The following is a 24,469-nucleotide window of genomic DNA, read 5'->3' as shown; positions in this document are numbered from 1 at the left end:
GGATCGGATCCGCAAAACACATACGGACGTCTGAATGGAGCCTTGCAGGGGGGTGATCAATGACAGGGGGGTGATCACCCCATATAGACTCCCTGATCACCCCCCTGTCATTGATCACCCCCCTGTAAGGCTCCATTCAGATGTCCGTATGTGTTTTGTGGATCCGTGGATCCGCAAAACACGGACACCGCGGATCCGCAAAACACATATGGACGTCTGAATGGAGCCTTACAGGGGGGTGATCAATGACAGGGGGGTGATCAGGGAGTCTATATGGGGTGATCACCCCCCTGTCATTGATCACCCCCTGTAAGGCTCCATTCAGACGTCCATATGTGTTTTGCGGATCCGCGGTGTCCGTGTTTTGCGGATCCACGGATCCGCAAAACACATACGGACGTCTGAATGGAGCCTTACAGGGGGGTGATTAATGACAGGGGGGTGATCAGGGAGTCTATATGGGGTGATCACCCCCCTGTCATTGATCACCCCCCTGCAAGGCTCCATTCAGACATCCGTATGTGTTTTGCGGATCCGATCCATGGATCCGTAAAACACATACAGACGTCTGAATGGAGCCTTACAGGGGGATGGTCAATGACAGGGGGTGATCAGGGAGTCTATATGGGGTGATCACCCCCTGTCATTGATTACCCCCCTGTAAGGCTCCATTCAGACGTCCGTATGTGTTTTGCGGATCCATGGATCGGATCCGCAAAACACATACGGACGTCTGAATGGAGCCTTACAGGGGGGTGATCAATGACAGGGGGGTGATCACCCCATATAGACTCCCTGATCACCCCCCTGTCATTAATCACCCCCCTGTAAGGCTCCATTCAGACGTCCGTATGTGTTTTGCGGATCCGTGGATCCGCAAAACACGGACACCGCGGATCCGCAAAACACATATGGACGTCTGAATGGAGCCTTACAGGGGGGTGATCAATGACAGGGGGGTGATCACCCCATATAGACTCCCTGATCACCCCCCTGTCATTGATCACCCCCCTGTAAGGCTCCATTTAGACATTTTTTTGGCACAAGTTAGCGGAAATTGATATTTATTTTTTGTTGTTGTTTTTTCTTACAAAGTCTCATATTCCACTAACTTGTGTCAAAAAATAAAATCTCACATGAACTCACCATACCCCTCATGGAATCCAAATGCGTAAAAATTTTTAGACATTTATATTCCAGACTTCTTCTCACGCTTTAGGGCCCCTAAAATGCCAGGGCAGTATAAATACCCCACATGTGACCCCATTTCAGAAAGAAGACACCACAAGGTATTCGCTGAGGGTCATATTGAGTCCATGAAAGATTTAACTTTTTGTCCCAAGTTAGCGGAAAGGGAGACTGTCATGCCCCACTCTGACGATGTGCGGAGGTCGGCCAGGATAGCAGCACGAAGTTAGTGTTTGTTTTGGTGCCGTGCTGGATCCGCCTCTCATCAGGTGCACTGGGTGGAGTCATTAGTTTAAATGGCACTCCACCCAAGTGATCTGAGCGGATTATACTAATCATTGTGGTCTTGGAAGATAGGAGGGAAGGTTGGCTGTCTGTTCCTGCTCTGGAAGATAAGTGTCATTTCTAGTTTGGCTGTTTTGTGTCATCTATCCCATCCAGGTTCTGTGCGAGCAGGCTGCTCCTATTTCCCCACTTCACCATCTCAGGGAATTCAGGGTTTTGTCAGCCTAGGCTGGAGGACACATCACTCCTACCTTCACGGTCTGTATGTGGGCTGAGCAGTGCACTACGGTAGTGTAGTGCAGAATTGTAAAAAGTGGTCTGGTCATTAAGGGTGTTAACCCCTTAGGGACACAGCCTTATTACACCTTAGGACCAGGCCATTTTTTGCAAATCTGACCAGTGTCACTTTAAGTGCTGATAACTTTAAAACGCTTTGACTTATCCAGGCCGTTCTGAGCTAGTTTTTTCGTCACATATTGTACTTCATGACACTGGTAAAATTAAGTCAAAAAAATTTTTTTTTTTGCACCAAAAAATACCCAATTTAACAAAAATTTCAGTTTCTCTACTTCTGTAAAACATAGTAATACCCCTAAAAATTGTGATGACTTTACATTCCCCATATGTCTACTTCATGTTTGAATTATTTTGGGAATGATATTTTATTTTTTGGGGATGTTACAAGGCTTAGAAGTTTAGAAGCAAATCTTGAAATTTTTCAGAAATTTACAAAAACCCAATTTTTAGGGACCACTACAGCTCTGAAGTCACTTTGCGAGGCTTACATAATAGAAACCACCCAAAAATGACCCCATTCTATAAACTACACCCCTCAAGGTATTCAAAACTGATTTTACAAACTTCGTTAACCCTTTAGGTGTTGCACAAGAGTTATTGGCAAATGGGGATGAAATTTGAGAATTTCATTTTTTTGCCTAATTTTCTATTTTAACCCATTTTTTTCCACTAACAAAGCAAGGGTTAACAGCCAAACAAGACTGTATCTTTATTGCCCTGACTCTGCCGTTTACAGAAACACCCCATATGTGGCCGTAAACTACTGTACGGCCACACAGCGGGGCGTAGAGTGAAAGGTGCGCCATATGGTTTTTGGAAGGCAGGTTTTGCTGGACTGGTTTTTTGACACCATGTCCCATTTGAAGCCCCCTGATGCAACCCTAGAGTAGAAACTCCATAAAAGTGACCCCATCTAAGAAACTACACCCCTCAAGGTATTCAAAACTGATTTTACATACGTTTTTAACCCTTTAGGTGTTGCACAAGATTTAATGGAAAATAGAGATACAATTTCAAAATTTCACTTTTTTGGCAGATTTTCCATTTTAATATTTTTTTTTCCAGTTACAAAGCAAGGGTTAACAGCCAAACAAAACTCATTATTTATGGCCCTAATTCTGTAGTTTACAGAAACACCCCATATGTGGTCGTAAACTTCTGTACGGGCGCAGAAGGAAAGGAATGCTATACGGTTTTTGGAAGGCAGATTTTGCTGGACTGTTTGTTTTTTACACCATGTCCCATTTGAAGCCCCCCTGATGCACCCCTAGAGTAGAAACTCTAAAAAAGTGACCCCATTTTAGAAACTACGGGATAGGGTGGCAGTGTTGTTGGTACTAGTTTACGGTACATATGATTTTTGGTTGCTCTATATTACACTTTTTGTGCGGCAAGGTAACAAGAAATACCTTTTTGGCACAGTTTTTTTTTTTTGTTATTTACAACATTCATCTGACAGGTTAGATCATGTGGTAATTTTATAGAGCAGGTTGTCATGGACGCGGCGATACCTAATATGTATACAATTTTATTTATTTATGTAAGTTTTACACAATGATTTCATTTTTAAAACAAAAAAAGTTTTAGTTTCTCCATAGTCTAAGAGCCATAGTTTTTTCAGTTTTTGGGCGATTATCTTAAGTAGGGTCTAATTTTTTGCGGGATGAGATGACGGTTTGATTGGCACTATTTTGCGGTGGATATGATTTTTTGATCGCTTGCTATTACACTTTTTGTGACGTAAGATGACAAAAAATTGCTTTTTTTACACCGTTTTTATTTTTTTATTTTTTTCGGTGGTCACCTGAGGGGTTAGGTCATGTGATATTTTTATAGAGCCGGTCAATACGGACGCGGCAATACCTATGTATACTTTTTTTAAATTTATGTAAGTTTTACACAATGATTTCATTTTTGAAACAAAAAAAATGATGTTTTAGTGTTTCCATAGTCTAAGAGCCATAGTTTTTTCAGTTTTTGGGCGATTATCTTAAGTAGGGTCTCATTTTTTGCGGGATGAGATGACGGTTTGATTGTTACAATTTTGGCGTACATGCGACTTTTTTGATCACTTTTATTACCTTTTTTTGGGAAGTAAGGTGGGCAAAATTTCAATTTCATCATAGTTTTTAATTTTTTATTTTTATGGCGTTCACCGTTCGGGTAAAGTAACATGACCGTTTTATAGATCAGGTCGTTACGAACGCGGCAATACCAAACATGTGTAGGGAATTTTATTTTTTTCATTTTTAATCAGTGATAAATGTGTTTTTTGATTTTTACTTTTTTTTCACTTTTTTTTTACCCAGACCCACTTGGTTCTTGAAGATCCAGTGGGTCTGATGTCTGTATAATACAGTACAGTACAATATATAGTACTGTACTGTATTTTACTTACACTGAACAGATCTACAGTCATGTGAAAAAATTAGGACACCCTTTGAAAGCATGTGGTTTTTTGTAACATTTTTAATAAAAGGTTATTTCATCTCCGTTTCAACAATACAGAGAGATTAAAGTAATCCAACTAAACAAAGAAAACTGAAGAAAAGTCTTTTCAAGATCTTCTGTAAATGTCATTCTACAAAAATGCCTATTCTAACTGAGGAAAAAGATAGGACACCCTCACATGTATTCCCTCTTAAATTGGCTCAGATCTCACACAGGTATATCACACCAGGTGCACATAATTAGTAGATCGTTACTCTGCATGTTGAATGAGGCTTGCCCTATTTAAACCTCAGACATTTAGTTTGGTGTGCTCCTGACTGTTGAAGTGAGAGTGAGCACCATGGTGAGAGCAAAAGAGCTGTCAGAGGACTTCAGAAAAAAGATTGTAGCAGCCTATGAGTCTGGGAAGGGATTTAAAAAGATCTCAAAAGATTTTGAAATCAGCCATTCCACTGTCCGGAAGATAGTCTACAAGTGGAGGGCTTTCAAAACAACTGCCAACATGCCCAGGACTGGTCGCCCCAGCAAGTTCACCCCAAGAGCAGACCGCAAGATGCTAAAAGAGGTCTCCAAAAACCCTAAAGTGTCATCTCGAGAACTACAGCAGGCTCTGGCTACTGTTGATGTAGAAGTACATGCCTCTACAATCAGAAAGAGACTGTACAAGTTTAACTTGCATGGGAGGTGTGCAAGGAGGAAACCTTTGCTTTCCAAGAGAAACATCGAGGCCAGACTGACATTTGCCAGAGATAAAGTTGACAAAGACCAGGACTTCTGGAATAATGTTCTTTGGACAGATGAGTCCAAAATTGAATTATTTGGACACAACAGCAGAGGACATGTTTGGCGTAAACCAAACACAGCATTCCAAGAAAAGAACCTCATACCAACTGTGAAGCATGGAGGTGGAAGTGTCATGGTTTGGGGCTGCTTTGCTGCAGCAGGACCTGGTCAGCTCACCATCATAGAATCCACGATGAATTCTACTGTGTATCAGAAGGTGCTTGAAGAACATGTGAGACCATCAGTTAGAAAATTAAAGCTGAAGCGGAACTGGACCATGCAACATGACAATGACCCAAAACATACTAGTAAATCAACCAAAGATTGGCTGAAAAAGAAGAAATGGAGAGTCCTGGAATGGCCAAGTCAAAGTCCAGATTTGAATCCCATTGAGATGCTGTGGGGTGACTTGAAAAGGGCTGTACGTGCAAGAAACCCCTCAAACATCTCACAGCTGAAAAAGTTCTGCATTGAGGAGTGGGGTAAAATTTCCTCAGACCGATGTCGAAGACTGGTAGATGGCTACAAGAACCGTCTCACTGCAGTTATTTCAGCCAAAGGAGGTAACACTCGCTATTAGGGGCAAGGGTGTCCTATCTTTTTCCTCAGTTAGAATAGGCATTTTTGTAGAATGACATTTACAGAAGACCTTGAAAAGACTTTTCTTCAGTTTTCTTTGTTTAGTTGGATTACTTTAATCTCTCTGTATTGTTGAAACGGAGATGAAATAACCTTTTATTAAAAATGTTACAAAAAACCACATGCTTTCAAAGGGTGTCCTAATTTTTTCACATGACTGTATGTCTTTAGCATAGATCTGTTCAGCACCATGGACAGCAGGACGCCTGAGCAGGCGTCCTGTTGCCATGGGAACCTTCCCCGTCTGCCACAACTTCGCAGACGGGGAAGGGTGAGGACGGGGCTTCGGGGGGCTGTCTGGGGGCTCTCTCCCTCTCCCATTGGGGGGCTGCAAAGGCACAGCAGCCCCTTGATCGGAGAGGGAGGGAGCTCCCTGCGCTGTTAACCTTTTCCATACAGCGGTCCGTACGGACCGCTGTATGGAAAGGGTTAAACGGCTGACATCGCATCAACGATGTCAGCCGTTTATAACAGGGTGCCAGCAATGTGCTGGCACCCTGATATACCCACTAGACGCCAACGAATATTCAAGGGGAGGCGGGCGGGGGATCGCCTGCCGCACCGCCCGCCTCCCGTACCGCCCGCAACCCTCCTCCTGCACCACCCGCCCACATAATATCATTCAGGGGTGCAGGGGGAGGAAAAACCATATATATTTTGGGCATTTAAAAGTTTCTGATCCCCGCGGAAACGGCAAAAAGCGCATCAAACCGCAGGTCTGAATTGACCTGCGGTTTGTTGCGATCGTCGACATGGGGGGGTCACGGGACCCCCCCGCGCATTTAGCCTAGGTGCCTGCTCAATGATTTGAGCAGGCACCTTGTTCCGATCACTGCCAGCCGGGCGGCAGTGATCGGAACAACACATGACGTACCGGTACGTCATGTGTCCTTAAGTACAAGGACATCATGACGTACCGGTACGTCACGTGTCCTGAAGAGGTTAAGGGTGTTTAAGCTAGGGGGGCTGAGGTGGTTAAGAAGACTCTGACACTCCTGTGAGCACCGCGGCCTCCTTGCATCTTACCAAGCACAATGCCGTACATTGTATAGCGGCTGTGCTCGGTATAGCAGCTCAAAAGCTGCTCCTAGGCCATGTGATTGATGAACGTGTTGTCACACGGCCTAGAGAAAGCAGTTAAAAGGCCATGGTACTGCTGCAAGCGCTGCCACCTTCTCGAACAGCCGATTGGTGGGGGTCCTGGGTGTCAGACCCACACCGATCAGATACTGATGACCTATCCAGGATAGATCATTAGTATTAAAATCTTGGAAAACCCCTTTAACTGAAGAAACATTGCGTTAACTTTGTTCATGCTAATTCTTTGCAGTAGTCATTTTGGGGTATCACACCTACCTAGCTAGTCATGTCCAATTTCCCACCCACTTTTCAAAAAAGTGGCATAATATCACAAAAAGTCAAAATTTTTAGCCTAGAAATGGCGTGCGGAAAAATTAGCACTTATTTTACATCAGAAAACTGCTATACAAGACTTAATAGATTACCCTATGGTGTTCTAGCCATCTCCAGTGATGAAGAGTGTGGGGCACATTTTAGCTGGCCTATTGACATGATTTTAAAGCCTGGAAACTCTATCAGGCTCTGTTGACAAGAAAAATAGTGTAGCATGCAGCACTATTCTTCCCGTCAAAATTACGTACACCACAGCGAAAGCCTTATATGTTTCTACAGCAGGAAACCGGAGAACGTCCAAGATCCACCTAAAATAAAGAACTGTACTTAAAGCGGTTATCCAAGAGTATGAAATGTCCCACCATGTGCCAGGCCCCCCCACATGGAATATACTTACCCTGCTCCCCACACCGCCGCTGCTGCTTCTCCCCGTACACGGATGAAAACATCTGGTGTCGGGGGAGCAGTCAATGGCTGGCGGGGAGAGCCTCTCTAGCATCGCGGGTGACGCTAGGGAGGCTTGTCCCTGTCTGCCATTGGCTGCTTCCCCCCTAACACCAGATGTTTTCATCCATGCACGGGGAGAAGCAGCAGTGGCAGTGCAGGGACCAGGAGCGCCGCAGGGAGCTAGGTAAGTATATTCCATGGGGGGGCCCGGCACATGGAAGGACACTTTATACTCTTGGATAACCCCTTTAACCGCCTCCCGACCGCTGAACGCACGGATGCGTCCAGGAGGCGGTCGATTCATTCCTCCTGGACGCATCTGTGCGTCATCTCGCGAGAGGCGAGATTTCCTGTGAACGCGCGCACACAGGCGCGCGCGTGTTCACAGGAACGGAAGGTAAGCGAGTGGATCTCCAGCCTGCCAGCGGCGATCGTTCGCTGGCAGGCTGGAGATACGAATTTTTTAACCCCTAACAGGTATATTAGACGCTGTTTTGATAACAGGGTCTAATATACCTGCTACCTGGTCCTCTGGTGGTCCCTTTTGCTTGGATCGACCACCAGAGGACACAGGTAGCTCAGTAAAGTACCACCAAACACCACTACACTACACTACATCCCCCCACCCCCCGTCACTTATTAACCCCTTATGAACCCCTGATCACCCATGATCACCCCATATAAACTCCCTGATCACCCCCCTGTCATTGATCACCCCCCTGTAAGGCTCCATTCAGACGTCCGTATGATTTTTACGGATCCACGGATACATGGATCGGATCCGCAAAACACATACGGACGTCTGAATGGAGCCTTACAAGGGGGTGATCAATGACAGGGGGGTGATCACCCATATAGACTCCCTGATCACCCCCCTGTCATTGATCACCCCCCTGTAAGGCTCCATTCAGACGTCCGTATGATTTTTGCGGATCCACGGATACATGGATCGGATCCGCAAAACACATACGGACGTCTGAATGGAGCCTTACAGGGGGGTGATCAATGACAGGGGGGTGATCACCCATATAGACTCCCTGATCACCCCCCTGTCATTGATCACCCCCCTGTAAGGCTCCATTCAGACGTCTGTATAATTTTTACGCATCCACGGATACATGGATCGGATCCGCAAAACACATACGGACGTCTGAATGGAGCCTTACAGCGGGGTGATCAATGACAAGGGGGTGATCACCCCATATAGACTCCCTGATCACCCCCCTGTCATTGATCACCCCCCTGTCATTGATCACCCCCCTGTAAGGCTCCATTCAGACATCCGTATGATTTTTACGGATCCACAGATACATGGATCGGATACGCAAAACACATACGGACGTCTGAATGGAGCCTTACAGGGGGGTGATCAATGACAGGGGGGTGATCACCCCATATAGACTCCCTGATCACCCCCCTGTCATTGATCACCCCCCTGTAAGGCTCCATTCAGACATTTTTTTGGCCCAAGTTAGCGGAAATTATTTTTATTTATTTTCTTACAAAGTCTCATATTCCACTAACTTGTGTCAAAAAATAAAATCTCACATGAACTCACCATACCCCTCACGGAATCCAAATGCGTAAAATTTTTTAGACATTTATATTCCAGACTTCTTCTCACGCTTTAGTGCCCCTAAAATGCCAGGGCAGTATAAATACCCCACATGTGACCCCATTTCGGAAAGAAGACACACCATGGTATACCGTGAGGGGCATATTGAGTCCATGAAAGATTAAAATTTTTGTCCCAAGTTAGCGCAAAAGGAGACTTTGTGAGAAAAAAAAAAATAAAATCAATTTCCGCTAACTTGTGCAAAAAAAAAAAAAAATTGATGAACTCGCCAGGCCCCTCATTGAATACCTTGGGGTGTCTTCTTTCCAAAATGGGGTCACATGTGGGGTATTTATACTGCGCTGGCTTTTTAGGGGCCCTAAAGCGTGAGAAGAAGTCTGGGATCCAAATGTCTAAAAATGCCCTCCTAAAAGGAATTTGGGCCGCTTTGCGCATCTAGGCTGCAAAAAAGTGTCACACATGTGGTATCGCCGTACTCAGAAGAAGTTGGGGAATGTGTTTTGGGGTGTCATTTTACATATACCCATGCTGGGTGAGAGAAATATCTTGGTCAAGTGCCAACTTTGTATAACAAAATGGGAAAAGTTGTCTTTTGCCAAGATATTTCTCTCACCCAGCATGGGTATATGTAAAATGACACCCCAAAACACATTCCCCAACTTCTCCTGAGTACGGCGATACCACATGTGTGACACTTTTTTGCAGCCTAGGTGGGCAAAGGGGCCCACATTCCAAAGAGCACCTTTCGGATTTCACCGGTCATTTTTTACACATTTTGATTTCAAACTACTTACCACACATTAGGGCCCCTAGAATGCCAGGGCAGTATAACTACCCCACAAGTGACCCCATTTTGGAAAGAAGACACCCCAAGGTATTCCGTGAGGGGCATGGCGAGTTCCTAGAATTTTTTTTATTTTTTGTCACAAGTTAGCGGAAAATGATGATTTTTTTATTTTTTTTCTTACAAAGTCTCATATTCCACTAACTTGTGACAAAAAATAAAAAATTCTAGGAACTCGCCATGCCCCTCACGGAATACCTTGGGGTGTCTTCTTTCCAAAACGGGGTCACTTGTGGGGTAGTTATACTGCCCTGGCATTTTAGGGGCCCATATGCGTGAGAAGTAGTTTGCAATCAAAATGTGTAAAAAAATGGCCTGTGAAATCCGAAAGGTGCTCTTTGGAATGTGGGCCCCTTTGCCCACCTAGGCTGCAATAAAGTGTCACACATGTGGTATCGCCGTACTCAGGAGAAGTTGGGGAATGTGTTTTGGGGTGTCATTTTACATATACCCATGCTGGGTGAGATAAATATCTTGGTCAAAAGCCAACTTTGTATAAAAAAATGGGAAATGTTGTCTTTTGCCATGATATTTCTCTCACCCAGCATGGGTATATGTAAAATGACACCCCAAAACACATTCCCCAACTTCTCCTGAGTACGGCAATACCAAATGTGTGACACTTTTTTGCAGCCTAGGTGGGCAAAGGGGCACACATTCCAAAGAGCACCTTTCGGATTTCACCGGTCATTTTTTACAGATTTTGATTTCAAACTTCTTCTCACGCATATGGGCCCCTAAAATGCCAGGGCAGTATAACTGCCCCACAAGTGACCCCATTTTGGAAAGAAGACACCCCAAGGTATTTTGTGATGGGCATAGTGAGTTCATGGAAGTTTTTATTTTTTGTCACAAGTTAGTGGAATATGAGACTTTGTAAGAAAAAAAAAAAGAAATTAAAAATCTTCATTTTCCCCTAACTTGTGACAAAAAATAAAAAGTTCTATGAACTCACTATGCCAATCAGCGAATACCTTAGGGTGTCTACTTTCCGAAATGGGGTCATTTGTGGGGTGTTTGTACTGTCTGGGCATTGTAGAACCTCAGGAAACATGACAGGTGCTCAGAAAGTCAGAGCTGCTTCAAAAAGTGGAAATTCACATTTTTGTACCATAGTTTGTAAACGCTATAACTTTTACCCAAACCATTTTTTTTTATCAAAGACATGTAGAACAATAAATTTAGCGAAAAAATTATATATGGGTGTCGTTTTTTTTTGCAAAATTTTACAACTGAATGTGAAAAAATCGTTAAATTTCGATTAATAGCAAAAAAAGTAAAAATGTCAGCAGCAATGAAATACCACCAAATGAAAGCTCTATTAGTGAGAAGAAAAGGAGGTAAAATTCATTTGGGTGGTAAGTTGCATGACCGAGCAATAAACGGTGAAAGTAGTGTAGTGCAGAAGTGTAAAAAGTGGCCTGGTCATTAAGGGTGTTTCAGCTAGCGGGGTTTAAGTGGTTAAAGGCTATGTACACCTTCGGAGGCAATCTTTTTTTTATGATTGCATGTTACTAATTTTTGGTTAAAAATCATTTTTTCAATTGGTCTTTATTAAAAATATTGAGCAGTTCTGTCACAAAGGGTTAACTGTTTTTCTAGCTGTGTGACTGGAAATTCGCTTTATCCTGGTCATCTAATAAACCTTATCTCTAAACTACTGGGACGTCATAAACACTTATTTAAGCCACATTCTTATCAGTAAGATAAGGATTGATCTGAAAGTGTAACCGTTCATCAAAAAAATCTATTTTAGCATATGTTACTGCTGCAGCAGAATTATGCATAAAGCAATCTTTAGTTTCTTCATACCACTATTTTCTTTCAGTTTTTCCCTTAGTTACGGCTGTTTTAAAATTTACAATATGAGGACCTTCTCAAGATGGCTCCTCTGCCAGTTCTCTGAGGCCAAAACTACTTTCCCTCACTTCCCATACACACTTGCTGTAGACAGCAGCTCCCTGCCAGCCAATCAGATTGGATTACTGAGAGACATGCCTCCACACTCTGAAGCCTAATGCAGGCATGCAGTGTGAAGGACCGTCCCTCTGTCTTCCTGTCTTCTAAGGCTACTTTCAGATTAGTGTTTTTTGCGGATCCGTCATGGATCTGCAAAAACACTTCCGTTACCATAATACAATTGCATCCATCCGTCATGAACGGATTCAGTTGTATTATGTCTTCTATAGCCATGACGGATCCGTTATGAACACCCTTAAAAGTCAATGAGGAACGGATCCGTTTTCTATTGTGTCAGAGAAAACAGGTCCGTCCCCATTGACTTACATTGTGTGCCATGAAGTCTTGCTCTGCAGCACATGGCAGACAGAAAAACACTGCAGGCAGCCTTTTGGTGTCCGCCTCTAGAGCGGAATGGTGACTGAACGGAGGCAAACTGATGCATTCTGAGCGGATCCTTTTCCATTCAGAATGCATAAGGGCAAAACTGATCCGTTTTGGACCGCTTGTGAGAGACCTTAACGGATCTCACAAACGGAAAGCCAAAACGCTAGTGTGAAAGTAGCCTTAGCCGGAGACAGATAAGCCATAGCAACTGTCTTTTAAGGGAGCAATGGAAAGGGACAGGGGACATTAATGAAGGCTGTTATTATAAGGTAATTACAGATGTTTTGGCGATCATTGACAGACTAACTCAGGTATACATGCCTAGCTCTAATAAACTAGCAGATAAAAAAAATATGACAGTTACCCTTTAATGAGAGTTTATAAGGTCAGAGAGCAGACATAAGGAGGCCTTCTGTTCTCCAGATGACGGAAAAGACAGAAAATTAAAAGGGTGCTACTAGAGCATCTCAGCTCTGTACAGAAAAAAAGGGTCGTTCGAGGGAGAGCTAGGGCAGGTTCGGGACCACAGGATATCCACCATCAGGGTGTTCCTGTGGGTTGAGGCAATAGTGAGGTTCTCCATAGGGATAGTGAGGTCCCTCGCGTTGTCCTACCCCTTCTGCTCTGTCTTCCCCCTCAATTACTATCGAGACTTTTAGGTCTTATATATATTCGTTTGTATCATTGTTTGTTTAAAGTGGGTGGATTATTGATTATTTAAAAATAACATTAAAAGTTACGTTTTATTCATGCTCACTGTGATCCTTTAAGTACTTACCTCATAGATCCCATGCCACTGCTCCAGTTCTCCCGGCCAGGCTCTAATTACCCGCCTGCATGATGACAAACATGTGACCACTGCAGTCAATCACTGGTCTCAGCCGTGCACCAGGTGAGGCCAGTGGCTGGCTGCAGGAGTCATATGTTGTTCAAACTAACTGGAAGAACTGGACAACCACTGGATCCTGGGCAACCTTCTTAACTCCTTCACTACCAGCGCTGTACATGTACGGCGCTGGAGCGATGTATAAACATGGCGCCCGCTCGCATGTGCAGTGGGCGGCATGGCCGGCAGGTCTCTGCTGTTTCATACATGAGCAGTTTCCAATCCAAAATCCCTGATAGAACAAAATCAAAAATTTAAAAACATTATAGGCTCATATATATATGATTCAAAATCATCACAAATAATAAAAAATAAAAAAATATATATATATATAAAAAATATAAAAGTTTAAATCACCCCCCTTTCCGTATAATCAAAAAATAAATACCTAAATAACAATAAATATAAACATTATAAACGCCCATACTATTAAAATATAAAATAAAAAATTCCAATTCGGCGAATGGCGTAATGGAAAAAAGGTTTAAAATGGCCAATTTACAATTTTTAAATTGCTTCTCTTACCCAATTTTATTTTAGAAAATGTGATCAAAAAGTCCCGCACACTCCAAAAATTGAGCCCCTAAACAGCTCTGTAGACAAGTATAAAAAAGTTATGGGGATCAGAATATGGTGATAATAATTTTTATCAAAGTTTAAATTTACTTTTACACTATTTAGACATAAAAAAACCTTCACATATGGGGTATTGTTATAATCGTAGTGACCCAGAGAATGAAGGGCATGGGTCAGTTTGGCTGTAAACAAAACGCTGTGGGAACAAAACCCGTAAAACAGTGGAGGGATTATGTTTTTTTTCAAATTTCACCCCATTTGGGATTTTTTTACCGCTTCCCACTACATTTTATGCCATAATTAATGGTGGCATTAGAAAGTACAACCTGTCCTGCAAAAAAATAACCCCTTATACAGCTATGTGACTGGAAATATAAAAAAAAGTTATGGCTCAAGGAAAATAGGGAAGAAAATGAAAAAACAAAAACTAAAAAACCTCTGGTAGCCTAAGGGCTAATGGAGTCCATTATGTACATTTTGTGATCATTGTGTAATGTAACATGGAAACCACAAAACAGATGCAGTCACCCCCTGCCCTCAAACAGTGCAACATGTGACAATTAGTGATGAGCGGCAGGTGCCATATTCGATTTCGATGAAATTCGTGGATATTCGATAGAATATTCGTTTTATATTCGTCGAAATCGAATATTCGTCATTATTCTAGTTATCGCGATTAATATGCGATTTAAATAATCGCGTATTGCGATTTTAACTTAAGGCTACTCTGCTATTGTAATAGCAATGCGATTAATTCAAGTTATAATAATCGACTTTCGATTTCAACTTCGCACTGCTATATTCCATATTCGTTAATTCCAGCCTAATATGGAATATAGCAGGTCCAAGTTGAAATCGCAATTCGATTATTATAACTTGAATTAATCGAATTGTGATTACAACTTAAGCACTGCTATATTCCATATTAGGCTAGAATTAACGAATTATTCTGCATCTTCGTTTTAGCTACCTATTCATCAACTTCGCTAATTCTAGCAATCATATAGGAAAGTTTACTATAGAGACAGCTAAGTTTAATTTGCTATGCGATTATATTACTTTGCTTTTTTCTAAAATACATAGAATAATTATAATACCTGATAATTATTATAATTATTCTATTTATAAAAAAAAAGCAAAGTATATAATCCCATAGCGAATTAAACTTAGCTGTCTCTATAGTAAACTTTCCTATATGATTGCTAGAATTAGCGAAGTTGATGAATAGGTAGCTAAAACGAAGATGCAGAATACTTCGTTATCTTCGTTTTGTGGAATATGACGAATACATTCGTCATATTCGCTAATTCTACCAAGCCATTGAAGCCAACCATATAGTAAACCAGGTCCAAGTTGAAATCGCCATGCGATTAATATAACTCGAAAGAATCGCATGGCGATTTCAACTTAGTAATGCTATATTCCATGCTCATGGAGCGTCCCCATCACCATGGGAACGACTCCATATACTAGAATGTACTGTCGGATTTGAGAATTACGTTGAAATCGCAATTCGATTATTTCAAGTTATAATAATCGAATTGCGATTTCAACTTAGCACTGCTATATTCCATATTAGGCTAGAATTAACGAATATGGAATATAGCAGTGTTAAGTTGAAATCGCAATTCGATTATTATAACTTGAAATAATCGAATTGCGATTTCAACGTAATTCTCAAATCCGACAGTACATTCTATTATATGGAGACGTTCCCATGGTGATGGGGACGCTCCATGAGCACGGAATTCGGCAGAAGCGGCAACGGGCACTGACTGGAGCAGCCAGGAAGCCAGGAATCCAAAGGACAGGTAAGATCAACTTTAGGGAAGTGGGAAAGGAAAAAATATAACAATTAAAAAAAAAACGAATATTCGAAATATCGAATTTATAGCACTATATTCGAAATATTCGCGAATTAGCGAAGTGCCGATATTCGCTAAAAAAATTGATATTCGAATATTCGCGCTCAACACTAGTGACAATCTGAAAATGAGTTCCATTCATCTGAATGAGGCCTGCAAAAATCCACCATGTGAATGGAAGCGATTTTCAGTCGCAGACATTTCGGCACCTTTTCTCCCATGTGGGAAGACCCCAATATACAGTAACTTCAACGCCTTATCGATGAGTTTTATACAATGGACAATGATATTGTAGAGCAGGGATCAGCAACCTCCGATGCTCCAGCTGGTCTAAAACTACAACTCCCAGAATCCTCCTTTCACTTCTGTGGGAGTTACAAGAACAGCCGAGTAAGTTTGCACGCTGGGAGTTGTAGTTTCACAGCAGCTGGAGTGCCGAAGGTTGCTGATCCCTGCTGTAGTGCAACTCCATCATTTTTTTTCTGGTTCACCAAAGGAGCAGAAACACAGAAAAAGTAGAGTGCTGGATCCTTCCTATGGACTCCATTAAATTATAACACAGCTCGTCTGTACGGGAAGATTAGTGCTGCATGCTGCGCTATTTATCCCATCCAATGTGACGGATTTCCCTGAATTGTCAGTCCTGTTAAAGTGATAGGGCGCCTGTCACCCAGCTTTCCTAGACTCCTGAAAGGCAACGCCTCCACATCACTAGAAGAGGGGGTGACAACCTTCATGGAGGCTGTAAAGTTGGACACACTGGTTGTTCCCAGAAGCACACAGAAAACAGGATATCCCTGCTTCCATAGGGGGTGTCACACAGCTTTTCCAGGCTCCTGAAAGGCAATGCCTCCACATCACTAGAAGAGGGGGTGACAACCTCCATGGAGGCTGTAAAGTTGGACACACTGGTTGTTCCCAGAAGCACGCAGAAAACAGGATATCCCTGCTTCCATAGGGGGTGCCACCCAGCTTTTCCAGGCTCCAGGCCAGCACTGTGGAGAAGGGGTTACTAAGCCCCCCATGTACAGAACACTGAGGGTTACTTACTCCAGCATATAGTCCATGGCTGCCTTCACTTCTCTGTAGTTGTAATTCTTCAGCACGGCTTCCCAGCGCTGCACAGGAGGCAAGTCTAGGCTGAAGTTATAGCGAGGGGGGGCATAGTCTTGGGCATGGGACAAGCAGGGTGCCAGGAAGAGCAGCAAGTGTAACCCGAGCATACCTGGGGCTGTCAGGGGCACCGTGCACGGGCCGGAGTGTGCCAGACCGGAGCACGTACTCCTGTGAGGAGAGGGCAGGGGGCGGGGCAACTGAGGGGAATGTGCGCTACAGGACACCTTGTGCGAAGTGACGTTCTGGCGCCCCCTTTCTTCCAAAAGGCGGTGTGCCACAGTGCCAGGAAATGCCATTATCTGCATTATGGTTGGAAAAATGGCTAATATGAATGTGAAGTTGCAAATATACTGTACGTACTATATGCACATATGACAGTGCACATAGGTATATACAGCGTACTTGGCATTTCTGGGACCAGCGGCGGCCGAGTAACTCCCACAGCGGCAGACCATGCCACTGCTATGGGGCCCAGGGCAAGAGGGGGCCAAGTCTAAGGCCTCATGCACACGACCGTATGTACTTTGCGGTCCGCAAAAAACGGATCCACAAAAAATACGGATGATGTCCGTGTGCATGCCGTATTTTGTGGAACGGAACAGCTGGCCACTAATAGAACAGTCCTATCCTTGTCCGTAATGCGGACAATAATAGGACATGTTCTTTTTTTTGCGGAATGGAAATACAGACATAGAGAAACGGAATGCACACGGAGTAACTTCCTTTTTTTTTTTGCGGACCCATTGAAATGAATGGTTCCGCATACGGTGCGTAAAAAAAATAAAAACAGAACGGACACGGAAAGACAATACGTTCGTGTGCATGAGCCCGTAGTTGAGATTAGTAATGAGCGGCAGGGGGAATATTGTATATCGCAAATATATGGCCGAATATTCGTCATATATTCACGAATTCGATAGCTTCGTAAAATATTTATATTTTTCTATGCGAAAATCATAAAATAAAATTCGGATAATGCGCATGAGCAAAAAGGGGGCGTAGTCTAGTTTAGCAACTGGTTTGAACTATGCGAAGTTTGAGGAGATTGGAAAAGATGGTGGGAAGCAATTTTCGCGACAGTGAGGAAGAACTAATGCTCACTGTAAGTAATTTGACATTACACCAGTGTATTTGATTACATGTCACATGCATGTCAGACCAGTCGCTTTATAAGCAGATAGTGTTATAAAATATTTGTGATTGCGAAAATCGCCACTTATGATCCAAATGTTTTTTTCACATGTCATATAACTTCATTTTTTAGCAGGTCTGACTACATATTACTGATTGGTGCACTAAGTATTGTTGTGACATCACAGCACTATGTCTGTAGCTTGTATGTATGGACAGCAGAGAAATATCTCACATTGCACATCCATTTTCCTGCCCCACACTATATACCGCACACTATATACCCCACACTCTCACACAAACACAGTCTATAGATTAGAGTTTGTGTCCTGTTGGTCAGGACTCAGGAGAAGCTTCCTTTGTCTTACCGCCAGTATTTGCAATCGCAATACAATCCGATCTTATAACGGTAACATTAAAGGGGTTCTGCACTTTGTTTTGACTGATGATCTATCCTCTGGATAGATCATCAGCTTCTGATCGGCGAGGGTCCGACACCCGGGACCCCCGCTGATCAGCTGTTTGAGAAGGCAGCGGCGCTCCAGCAGCGCCGCGGCCTTCTCACTGTTTACCGCTGGCCCACTGACGTCATGACTAGTATCAACTAGCGTGGGTGCGGCTAAGCTCTGTTCACTTAAATGGATCTTAGCCCCGCCCACGCTAGTTGATACTAGTCATGACGTCAGTGGGCTGGCGGTAAACAGTGAGAACGGCGCTGATGGAGCGTTGCTGCCTTCTCAAACAGCTGATCGGCGGGGGTCCCGGATGTCGGACCCCCGTCGATCAGAAGCTGATGATCTATCCAAAGGATAGATCATCAGTTAAAACAAACTGCAGAACCCCTTTTAATCTAATATTTCCCGTTCCAAGACTTAAATACTTTTTGATGTTTTGTTGATGTTTTTTGATGTTTTGTTGTATTAAACAAAATTGGGATTATTTGCTTGCATCTTTATCCTGCAGCTCATGTTGGAGAAGGGCTACGACCGCACCCGGGTCCAGGCAGAGAAGCAGGCCATTGTAAAGAACCTCCGTTCCGAGCTCAAAACAAAGTTTAAAGGGAATCTGTCACCGGGATTTTGGGTATAGAGCTGAAGACATGGGTTGCTAGATGGCCGCTAGCACATCTGCAATACCCAGTCCCCATAGCTCTGTGTGCTTTTATTGTGTAAAAAAAACGATTTAATACATATGCAAATTAACCTGAGATGAGTCCTGTCCCTGACTCATCTCACATACAGGACTCCTCTCAGGTTAATTTGCATATGTATTAAATAGTTTTTTTTACACAATAAAAGCACACAGAGCTATGGGGACTGGGTATTGCAGACGTGCTAGCGGCCATCTAGCAACCCATGTCTTCAGCTCTATACCCAAAATCCCGGTGACAGGTTCCCTTTAAGGTCAGGCACCCTCGGATGGCCCTATTAAAAAAGTGGTCGGATTTAAGGCCTCATGCACACAACAGTATTTTTTCACGGTCCGCAAAAACGGGGTCCGTAGGTCCGTGATCCGTGACCGTTTTTTCGTCCGTGGGTCTTCCTTGATTTTTGGAGGATCCACGGATGGGAGGGGGAGGAAGGAGGAGGAAGGAACAGGAACAGGATTGTAAGCTCATACGACAAGGACATGTTAATGGAGGCTATTAACCCCTGATGCGTTACCCTGGAGACGATGGGTGACAACCACTAATGGCCGGCAGAGTAAAATACTACAGCCTATGTCCTAATGATCGGTGTCTGGCACCAGAAGGCTCAGGATGAACAGGGCTCTCTAACAGAAAGGAGCCCGGCAGGAAACAGACGTCTATAAAAGCCCTAATGTTGTTAATGCTATAGAGGGAGGGGGGCCGATGGGGGGCGCACACTGTGCCACCAACAAATTATTACAATAGAGGGAGGGGGGGGGGCCACACTGGCCACCAATGATATTCAAACTGGGGAGGGGGGGGGGGGGGGGCTGCCCCCTGCTGCCTGGCAGCCCTGATCTCTTACAGGGGGATATGATAGTACAATTAACCCCTTCAGGTGCCGCACCTGAAGGGGTTAATTGTACTGATCACGGCCCCCTGTAAGAGATCGAGTGCTGCCAGGCAGCAGGGGGCAGTCTTGTACACAGTTTGTAGTGTATTCTAACTAGAAGCGTCCCCATCACCATGGGAACGCCTCTGTGTTAGAATATACTGTCGGATATGAGTTTTCACGAAGTGAAAACTTAGATCTGAAAAAGCTTTTATGCAGACGGATCTTCGGATCCGTCTGTATGAAAGTAACCTACGGATACGGATGCCAATCTTGTGTGCATCCGTGTTCTTTCACGGACCCATTGACTTGAATGGGTCCGTGAACCGTTGTCCGTCAAAAAAATAGGACAGGTCATATTTTTTTGACGGACAGGATACACGGATCACGGTCTCGGCTGCAAAACGGTGCATTTTCCGATTTTTCCACGGACCCATTGAAAGTCAAAGGGTCCGTGAAAAAAAACGGAAAACGGCACAACGGCCACGGATGCACACAACGGTCGTGTGCATGAGGCCTAAGGCTACTTTCACACCTGCGTTCGGTGCGGATCCGTCTGATATCTGCACAGACGAATCCGCACCTATAATGCAAACGATGGTATCCGTTCAGAACGGATCCGTCTGCATAACAGCTTTTTCAGATCTGAAAACTCAGATCCGACAGTATATTCTAACACAGAGGCGTTCCCATGGTGATGGGGACGCTTTAAATTAGAATATACTAAGAACTGTGTACATAACTGCCCCTTACTGCCTGGCACCACCCGATCTCTTACAGGGGGCTGTGATCCGCACAATTAACCCCTCAGGTGCTGCCAGGAAGCAGGGGCCAGACCCCCCTCCCTCCCCAGTATTAAAAGCATTGGTGGCCAGTGCGGCCCTCCTCCCTCCCTCCCCAGTATTAGCATTGGTGGCCACTGTGGCCCCCCTCCCCCCCTTCCCAGTATTAGCATTGGTGGCCAGTGTGGCCCCCCCTCCCTCCCCAGTATTAGCATTGGTGGCCAGTGCGGCCCCCCTCCCTCCCCAGTATTAGCAGTGGTGGCCAGTGTGCGGCCCCCCCCCTTCCTCCCTCCCCAGTATTAAAAGCATTGGTGGCAGTGGCCACAGGCTAACAACCACCCCCCCCCCATCATTGGTGGCAGTGGAGCTGCATTTCCGATCTGAGTCCCAGTTATCGCTGGGGCTCCGATCGGTTACCATGGCAGCCAGGACGCTACTGCAGTCCTGGCTGCCATGGTTACTTAGCTTATACTTACCTGTGCTGTCTGTGGCTGGCCGACGCTCCTCCTACTGGTAAGAGACAGGTCTGAGTATTTCAGTATAGTAAATGACCCCCTAAATCTGTGCAGCAGCTCTAGCCTTTCTGACAGCTCCCTGACTGAATGTAGCTGCTTGCAGAATTGTTATATGTAATGTACATTCCAGGGGCATAGCAAGTAACCGTGGGGCTTCATAGCAAACTTGACTTGGGCCCCACTCTATCATGACCACCTTCTGCAGCAATTCCAGTACATGAATTTGATGATTATTATGGTCTCCCTGATGCACAAGGATAATGTAAAAGTTGAAGTCACTTTATTGTACATATTGTAGATAATTTACACAGTTATGTCACAAAATAGCAATAATGCACACAGTGATGTCACTAGTAGGAGAATATACGCAAATAGGTCATTGCATAGGAATGACACACATAGAAAGGTCATCATGTATCCCTTCTCTATGTTGAGAAAGGGTAATACAGGGTGGCCCAGGAATTTTTGGGCACGTCGGAATATGTCGGCTGATACTACTTGTAATGTTACGGATAGTGTTTGGGATATTTTCCTTGAGTTCATCCAGGGATGTGGATTGTTAGCGGACATTTTCTGTTTTGAATTTCCCAACAGATAAAAATTGCATGAGGACAAGTCTGAGGAACGTGGTGGCCATAACCCCTTGCTCACAGTTTGCTCCTACATCAACAGTGGATGAATCCGTGCCAGTGAGGTGGGGCATGTCGTCCCATCTTGTTGGAAAGAGCAGGACATTTTAGTTTCTGCAGCATCACTGCTGTAGAGCTGAAAGCAGTAACGGCCAACATAATCCGATGTGCCCAAAGATGCATAGACCGGAACAGGGACCACTTTCAGCATCTTTTGTCACCTGTGGGTAATAAAAAAAAATAACAATCCACTTGCTCATTCATCTTGTCATACTATCGCTGGAGGTGGGCTACTTTTTCGTGGGCCACCCTGTATATAAGATAGGGGTAAACGTTGAGCCCGACAGTCATTATTTGCTGCACCTTATGTCTGAATGAAAATGCATTTCTGGTATTTCACAGTAGAAACCCATACTCTTCAAAAAGTCTCCCAAGGTGTCCAGACCTAATTTTTTTATTTTGTGCACTTATTATTATTATTCATTATTAAAGCGCCATTCATTCCATAGCGCTGTACATGTGATAAGGGGTGCACATACATAATACAGACAATTGCACTAATCATAAACAAGATGAGTTACAAACTGGTACAGAAGGAGAGAGGGCCCTGCCCGTGAGGGCTTACAATCTACATGGTATGGGAGGAGGACACAGTAGGTGCGGGTTAAGTTGGTCATGGCGGTATAGAGGCAGCAGGGTCACTGGTTGTAGGCTTGTCTGAAGAGGTGGGTTTTCAGGTTTCCTTTGAAGGATTCCACTGTAGGTGAGAGTCTGATATGTTGGGGTAGCGAGTTCCAAAGTATGGGGGATGCACGGGAGAAATCTTGGAGTCGATTATGGGAAGAGGCGATAAGAGGAGAGGAGAGAAGGAGGTCTTGTGAGGATCGGAGAGTGCGTGTGGGGATGTATCGGGAAAGTAGCTCAGAGATGTAGGGAGGGGACAGGTTATGGACGGCCTTGTATGTATTTGTTAGTACTTTGAAGTGAATTCGTTGGGCAATGGGGAGCCAGTGAAGGGATTGGCAGAGGGGAGAGGCAGAGGAGTAATACTGCACTGCGCTACTATATACCGCAGCTCTTTACAGACATTAGCATCCAACTGTCCTTAATGGGGCTCACAATCTAAGTTCCCTATCAGTATGTCTTTGGAGTGTAGGAGGAAACTGGAGTACCTGGAGGAAACCCACACAAGCACAGGGAGAACATACAAACTCCATGCAGATGTTATTGGTCAGATTCAAACCTAGGACCCCAGCACTGCAAGGCACCAGTGCCAACCAGTGAGCCACCGTGCTGCCCACTGGCGTAACCTTAATAAAAATAAATTATGCCATCTATCTCTATGAATGTATCTATGCTTCAAGAGGGACAACTGATTAATTCCTTAACATATGGAAGCTCAAAAACTCTCAGAAGAATCTTGACACCCACACTTTTAAAAACATGAGGTTCTTAGCACACAATCTGATGACATTGTGTGAGCCCATCTGCCACGTCAAGGCGACCTCATTCAGATAGGTCCCTACACTAAGACTCTTTTTTTTTATAACATGATTTACACTGATTTGCACTATTAATTTGAAAAGCCAAACTGACTACGGTATATAAAATAATGTAAGAGCACACTGCAAGTGATAACACCAGTTACACTCAATATATCCTGTTATATGTATAACGTGTTAGTGTAGGGACCCACCTAAACAAGGAGGGATTAAGCAACAAAACAGATGTGAATTTAATATATGAAATAGAATTTAACCCATGTAATGTTATAACAATATTGAGAGCAACTGGTACACCATGCAATGTTTGTATAGTCAGTCACTGCAGAGGAAAAGCTTTTTTGTTTTTGGTGCATTATGTGGTGGAGGTCAAGCTTTGATTTTTCTAAAATGTAAAATTTAGAACAGAACTTTTCTCCTAGTAGTGTAACATTTTATGGATATCACGCAGGAAGTGATATCATACACTATATACACTACACTTAACCTATATACAGACACTATATAAATTACACTGATCCTATATACACACTGCATACATTTACCCTATACATAGACTACACTTACCTTTCACATACACTATATAGACTACACTTACCATGTGTATGCACAGTATTATATATACTACATTACACTTACCTGAGATATATACATACTATATAGATTACACTTACCGTAAATATACACTAGACTATTCTTACTATTCTTACTCTATATATACACATTACATAGAGTACATGTACCCTAAATATACACTATATACATTATACTTGCCTTATACATACACTATATACTGTACACATATCTTATACACACAATATTGACAACACTTACCCTACACTTACCACTATATACACTATATACTCTACACATACTCAATATACAGACTAAGTATAAAGATTACACCTATATACACACTACAGAGACTACACTATACATATACTATATACACTACATTAATCTTATATGCTGACACTATATAGATTACTTACCCTATATACACACTATATACTCTACACTTACCCTATACACACTATATGCACTATACATACACTAAATATACTACACTTACCCTATATAGAGGCACTTTATAGATTAATTATCCTATATATACACACACACTATATACACTACACATACCGTATGTAACACTATAATGACTACACATGTCATATAC

The 24,469-nt window shown here is 43.5% G+C and overlaps 1 protein-coding gene across 1 annotated transcript in view; it reads right to left on the bottom strand.

Moving 5' to 3' along the window:
- The window catches only part of NAAA (N-acylethanolamine acid amidase), a 69,957-nt gene extending 53,060 nt beyond the window's left edge, over positions 1-16,897 (bottom strand). Inside the window, exon 1 of the mRNA XM_044303584.1 lies at positions 16,647-16,897. Coding sequence (XP_044159519.1) covers positions 16,647-16,819 — 173 coding nt within the window. The 5' untranslated portion in view covers positions 16,820-16,897. The remainder of the gene's footprint in view (positions 1-16,646) is intronic.
- Between the last annotated feature and the right edge of the window lie 7,572 nt (positions 16,898-24,469).

This window comes from Bufo gargarizans, chromosome 1, assembly GCF_014858855.1.
Source record: "Bufo gargarizans isolate SCDJY-AF-19 chromosome 1, ASM1485885v1, whole genome shotgun sequence".
Taxonomy (NCBI): Eukaryota; Metazoa; Chordata; class Amphibia; order Anura; family Bufonidae; genus Bufo; species Bufo gargarizans.
This window is presented reverse-complemented; position numbering and strand designations above follow the sequence as displayed.